The 6,775-nt window shown below is 32.8% G+C and overlaps 1 protein-coding gene across 3 annotated transcripts; it reads left to right on the forward strand.

Moving 5' to 3' along the window:
- The first annotated feature begins 708 nt into the window (after positions 1-708).
- LOC114277243 (uncharacterized) lies at positions 709-5,980 on the forward strand. 3 transcript variants are annotated; one of them, XM_082925155.1, is made up of 10 exons: positions 709-869; positions 1,126-1,171; positions 1,354-1,421; positions 1,695-1,781; positions 2,482-2,628; positions 2,913-3,034; positions 3,853-4,149; positions 4,395-4,456; positions 5,374-5,421; positions 5,715-5,980. In XM_082925155.1, the coding sequence occupies exons 5-10, from the start codon at positions 2,591-2,593 to the stop codon at positions 5,865-5,867; spliced, it is 720 nt and encodes a 239-aa protein (XP_082781281.1). In that variant the 5' UTR covers positions 709-869; positions 1,126-1,171; positions 1,354-1,421; positions 1,695-1,781; positions 2,482-2,590; the 3' UTR covers positions 5,868-5,980. The 3 variants fall into 3 exon arrangements, with proteins under 3 accessions (XP_082781281.1, XP_082781282.1, XP_082781283.1); XM_082925156.1 differs by lacking the exons at positions 709-869; positions 1,126-1,171 and having other exon boundaries at positions 1,185-1,421; XM_082925157.1 differs by lacking the exons at positions 709-869; positions 1,126-1,171; positions 1,354-1,421; positions 1,695-1,781 and adding an exon at positions 2,122-2,317.
- Positions 5,981-6,775: the final 795 nt, after the last annotated feature.

Consider the following 6,775-nt stretch of genomic DNA (forward strand, 5'->3'; position numbering starts at 1 on the left):
TATGGAAAATTATATGTATTAGAGAAGAGAGAGAGAGAGAATATAGTCTTTTATGTAACGGTATATTAATTTTTTTCAACGTTTACCGTTAACGGTATTATGATTGCACATTTGTCTAAAATTACATAGGAACTATCTATCTATATTCAAATTATAGGCAATAAAGTGCTTCAACATCAAATCACTTAAAAATAAAGTGTTTTTTTTACCAAAATTATTAAATATACTTAAAGATATAAAATGAAAAATTAAATATTTAAGTGATAAAAAGAACTTAAACCTAAAATCATTAATCTAAACGCACTACTAGAAAATTGACTTTTTGCGTCTAATTTTTTGCGACTGACTATTTAACCGTCGCAAAAAAAAATATTTGCAACCGAAAAAAAAGCGGACGCAAAAAATAAATGAATGGAAATAGTTCAAAACTACATCATTTTACTTTGCTCAATTATTATTCCTATTTCTTTTATTTATTTTATATGCCAAAGCCCTAGTCCCTCTCCCTCTCACGACATTCACAAACTGTCTCTCTCGCTCTCTTGCTCGCCATTGTCGCAGCTCCAGTGGTATGAATCTCTGTCTCTCGGTCTCTCACTTTCTTCCTCATGCTCTGTTTCTCTGATCTTCAATTTCATTTTTTGACTCGAAATTCAATTTTCTAAGTTGAATTTTCTTGAGAAAGATGCAGCCTCTACGAGATTTGATCGACGATGAAACAGAAAATTGTTGAGTGAAATTAGGTTAATTGTTTGATCGAGCAAAGAGAAAAAAATAGAGAGATGAGAAGCACGAACAACAACGCTCTAGATACGATAAGCGCTGCTGCGACTGCGATCGCGTCAGCTGGGACTCAAGCTTGTGTTCAGGTAAACAATTTGATTCGAATTTTAACTATAATTTACGTTGCTTGTTGTGTTTGATGATTTGATTATCTCAATTAGATACATGAATCTCTCGAGTTTCGATTTCTAATTCTAACCTCTGTATAATCTGAACATTTAAGTTCAAGGTCTGCTGATTATATATATGTTACGTTGATCATTTCACTTTGTTTGATGTAGTTTTTGGAAATTATATTTGTTTAATGCTTTTTATTTATTTATTTTTTATTTTTGTTGCAAGTCATCCTTATCATCTTGACATTGAGAAGGCAAAGAAGATGCTGAAAGTAAGAACTGAGATGTATCCTACAATATATATATATATATATATCACTTTGTTAAGGTTATTTTTTGGCACTAAGTGTTTGAATGAACAAGCACTGATTAGCAATACAAATGGTAAATTATTATTTATGATAGCCTTTGAAAGATTTGGTTATGATAAATTTTATTTTTTTCTATTTTGGAGGAAATAACCATTGACATTGACAACCTGAAGCTCATCTTGTCATAATAGCTTGTGGCTCTGCTTTGGAGGTAATTTATACTGTTGTTATCTCTTTTGATAATGTTAATGTTGGCCTAAATTAAAAGTTAATGTATTCTCTGAAGCTCCATCATTGTTACTCCCAACAAGAAGCACTCCTCTATTGCAGAGTTTCAAGTGCGTGCTCAAACTAGCGTGCTACTTGTGCATCTGTTCATATACAAATATCATTGTTTTGAGTCTAAGTTTGGGCCATATCTTGTGCAAATAAAATCTCTTGCATTTGTGTGGCTAAAATATTCCTTCATCATGTTCCTTCTCAGGAATTTCACCTGAAGATGGTGGAGAGGGCTATGCAACATACATCTGCAGTTTCATCATCCCCGGTTTCTTGCAGTGATACTGATGAGGTTTGTGATTGAATTTACCCACCAAAAAAAAAAATTGTTATTGAATTTAATGGATACTTAAGTATACTCTGACACAATTAATATATTGTGTCCTTGATTGCGACTCTTGTGCCTAAGAAGGATACAGCACAGTTCCAATTAATATATGTATGTTTATGTTTATTTTAAAATGTTGTTAAATAAAAAATTGAGTTAAAAATTGAAAACTAGATTAAAGTAGTTTGATGTTTAATTTTTATAATAATAAATAAAGGTAGTTAAATTAATTTAATTTAAAGTGTTATTAAATAAGAAATTTAGATAAAAAGATAAAACAAGGTTCGTTTCTTCTTCTTACATTGAAATTTAACTTCGACTTATTTTTTTTTCCTTCTTCACTCTCAAAATATGCATGTGAAACAAACTCTCTGTTAGTTTGGATGGAATTTTTTTTCCCTTCGTCTTACAATGCTAAATATGTATTATTTGAATTGTTTAAATGGTTGAGCTTCTGTGCCTAGAAATTCTTTGCAGGAAGTTGCTGAACCAATGCACATGTATAACATCTTCACATAATTTTAAAATATATACAGTACTTTTAAATTATTCTACATGCTTGGTTGTGGTCCCTTCACCTAAGAATGCTTGCTGACATGATCTTCTCCTTTATTGCTATTATTATATACTTGAAAATTAACAAATGAATTAAATTATGAAACAGAGGTGGAAAATGGAGGCCATTGAGAAATGTGATGTGATGGTGTACATGAAGATCTTCAAGTTTCCATATAAGTTCTGGCATTGTGGACTCGAAAAAGAGTTCTTTATACATGCCCACGAGTGAAGAGGTTACTACACATTTTGGCAGGTTCGTATAATTTATTCAGAATTACTGTACTTGCATCCTAAAAGTCATCCTATTTTTTAATTTTATTTTATTTCGTACTGGGTGTGTTCTGTTATTTCATGGATCGTGAATCATTCTACTGAATTATCTGTGTCTGGACTGCATTTCCCTTCACCCATCTATCAATTTTATTCTAATCATTCTATCACTTGTTCCACATGACAAATAGCATTTTTAAGACTTATGGTCTTCTATTGCAGTTTATTTTGAGTATCTAACGACTTTTGCTTTGTTTATTTGGGTAGGCCTTCAGATTCACTCTTCAATGATCATAGGCAGCCTGTACCTCAGAGGCCACGACCACTTCCTTTTTTCCCAAAAGACCATCATTCTGTGACAATTTTGGTCCTTTTGTTGAAACTCAGAGGTATTTGTAACATAAGTTGTGCCTTCTGTGTGTGTAGGCAAGTGCTCATTACTGTGTATTTGTTAATGTTATGGAAAATTTAAGCATGTTGCTCGTACTCAAGCAATGCAAGTGGAAGGTTAGAATCTAGTAACAAGTTCCACTGCATCTGGAGGATAAAAACATTGAAAGTTTGTCTATTATGCACCATGTTCTATGACATTGCTATTGTAGATGTTGGTTGCTTTTGATGAAAATTTGGGATAAAATCATGAATAATAGGTCCAAAATTATGATCTGGTATATAGTTGAAACCGCAGATCTCTTAATTATAACATGTCTTGTGCTGCAGCAGACTCCCACGGGATATCGTGCATTAGGACCCATGGCTGGGGTTAAGGTTTGGGATGCAGGACCTTGACAACGTCTATCAGGATGGGCATATATTGGGACTATTAGGTAACCTGCTCTGAATATCCATATTGGATGGGGTTCGAAGCCCTTTTAACAGGTGTAGATGTGGGCTCATTTTGGGTTTAGCAGGCCTGCTTTGCCTTATCCCATGTCAATCATATAGTATCTTACTAAATACCTGTCTAAAAAATTGTCAAAATTGCGGTTCGCAGAGCTCTTTTGGTAATTTTTTTGGTTGCTCATTGTAGTAAAATGGTAGTAAAGAATATTACCGTTGTTGGTTAAATGGTTAAAGTCATGTGCTTTTTATTAAGAGAATTTTCTGTTCATTTCGGACATGCTCTAGTTAGTAGCGCATAGTTTATCCTAAGATATGTGTAATTTTCCCCAAATTTATCGGATTATGCTGTTGATTTGTCTTACAGAACTGCCGTATCTCCCCCTGTATGGGTTAACCAGGCAAAGTTGCCAGGCAATTTTAGCAACTAATGGACTCGCCAAGAGCAACCTGCAGTCTTACCTTATGATTCTAGAAAAAAAATTTGGAACCAAGAATGTGGATGCTCAGGCCGCAAAAAGAACCAGGTCCCCACCTATACCATCTACGTATGAAGTTTCTCAGGAAAATTCTCATTTTAGTCGAAATGACAAAATTCAAGTTGTGCTTGAGGCATATGTCTGTCCACGGCTTATGTCTGTCCACGGCTTGTGGAGCTTCTGCTGTATGTTCCTATTTGCTTCATACTTCTTCATTATGACATTGATTTTAAATTTGGTATGTCTTTTAGTTTTCTAGAATTAGTTCTTCAGAAAAAATTCTCCTTTTTTGCAAATTAGTGGAAATTTTTTTTTTTTCTCTGGGCTAAATTTCATTGTGTGTTATTCTCTTTATAGTGGTCAAATTTGTAAAAGTAGTACTAACTAACTAACTAAATTTTGTTTTTCACAAATCATCCATCGCCTACAGTTCTTGTACTCACACTTAGGACAGTGGGAAACATTGTTAATGGTGATGATGCCCAAACTCAGGTATTAATGATTTCTACTTCTGTACTATTAGTTCTTACCATAATATTAGTTTGATGCAATATTTTCAATTCTTCATATTCATTCATTGCATTTCTGTACTAATACCAACATCGAAGATGATATTCTTGTAATCAATACAATTACCATATTTGTTAATATATTACAACTTATTGTAGTAGATTTGTTTTGGCATTCTGGTAGTGAAAAATGATGGATGGAAAAGGACTTCCTAGAGAAGGCTTCTGATTCTTTTTTTTTTTTTTTTTTTGATCAACAAAAAAAAATATTGATAAATCAAAAAAGGAATGAGGAGAAGGCTTCTGGCTTGGATATGAATAGAAAAGTTTGGTTTTACTATTTGGTTTTATACTTTACATGTACATGACCTAGCCCTGTTTTTTTTATTTGAACTTCTAGTTAATCATTCTTTATCAAAGTGAAAATAATGTAAGATTTTTACTTTGCTCCTTGTACTAGAAAAGCTGAATGCTGAGATCATTTTAAAAAAATAAATTTAGCACGTAAAACTGCATTTTAGAGGAATGAGAGTGCTGAGAAAGATTGAAATTCACTCTCTCTCTCTCTCTCATTTGTTTGACATTGACAAACTTTATATACTTTTCCCCCACATGAGAAATTAATTCTTTTAGTTTGTTTCAGTTTGTGATTGACAACCATGTCCTCCCTTGTCTCTATCAACTTCTCACACAAATCACAAGAATAATTATGTAATTTTAGTAGTGATTCTAGCGAAGCTATATAGTTTGTTGCAAAAAGTACTTTTTTTAGTAGTGATTCTAGCGAAGCTATATACATACCTTGACAGCTGCACATTAGCTTATGTAATTTTAGTTATAGTATGCATTTGAGATTCTACTCTTATGTGCTATATTGACAGGAAGTTCCTTAGCTTTCAGGTTGATAACTTGGAATTTCTGAGGGAAATGAGGATCAACCCAATAAAGGTTGGTTTTTTTAATTTAGCAATAGATTACACTAGTAGTTCTATTATACATATTATAGTTCCCGCAATCCTTCTTGTTTCACTTGTTTTTGTTCTGATAACCAGAATTTTGGTTATATTTTCTAGTCTTTCTTATGTTCATGTGACATAGAATAATTATGTGTGTGCTTGCTTACACATGCACATGCACTCCAAAAATTAACCTCATGAATCTGGAAGGACTTCTGCTCTCACCTTTATAGTGAAATAATTCATCTTTGTTGCTTGTGACATTTTGGTTGGCATAAATTATAGGTTGCCAAAGCATTAGTGGAAGTGTTTGCTGAAATGATTTTGATGAATATGGGTACAAGGTGTTATGCCAGTTCAGTGATAGAGTGGAGAAACACCCGAGCAAGAAAATTGATGAGAAGATTGGCCAGTTCTGGATTGTATTTTTTTTCATAAAAGAACTTTTTCCAAATTTTTTGTTGTAATAACTTTTACATGTAGCTCAAATTTTGAGACTCAAATAGAATGTTCAATAAAACTATAATGCTATACTGTCTGAATTCTTGTCATTGTTATTCTTAGAGTGCTTAACGCTACACTTTTATTTATTTATTTATTTTTATTTTTATTTTTAATTTTTTGCGACGGTAACAAGATGGTCGCCAAAGATCATGCTAGTGTTTTTCTTTGTTTTTTGCGACGGCAAAATAGCGGTAATCATAAGTAGTTTAGGTGGTCGCAAATAATTTGCGACCGTTGTTTTGCCGTCGCAAAAAGTATTTGCCACCCCTATATTCGCGACCTCCATTTGCCATCGTAAAATGTCTTTTGCGACTGTTTTTTATTATTTGCGACGGTTTATAGCGGTCGCAAAAAGTGTTTTTTTAGTAGTGACGTTATATATTTTAAATTTAAAATTAAACTTTATATTTTACAAATTTAATATCATGAATATCAAGTGGGCAAAGATACAACAGATACGTTCTTGCTTTCCTTTCTTCCCCAAGGGCCATAAATCTGTATCCATACACAGCGCCACCGCATGTGCCCCTATATTTGAGCCACGTTCTTGCTTTCCTTTATTCCCCAATTTTGTTTTGTCTTCCTTTGGAGTTGTTTCTGTTGACTCTGTTTCCAACCTCGCGCTGTCAATTTTTCGTCCCATCAATTCTTCATCCTACTTTTCTTCTTCAATTAATACCAAATGAATTTGAAATACGTTTGCTACAAATAAAAATGAAATTATTGATATGAGAATAATTATATTATGAGAAATATTTATATTATTAAATAGATTATTAATTAATAATAGTTAGAAAGTCATTCAAGTCTAACAATCAATCCACCACGTTAAGCCCAATAAC

This window comes from Camellia sinensis, chromosome 4, assembly GCF_055761805.1.
Source record: "Camellia sinensis isolate YWXY chromosome 4, ASM5576180v1, whole genome shotgun sequence".
Taxonomy (NCBI): Eukaryota; Viridiplantae; Streptophyta; class Magnoliopsida; order Ericales; family Theaceae; genus Camellia; species Camellia sinensis.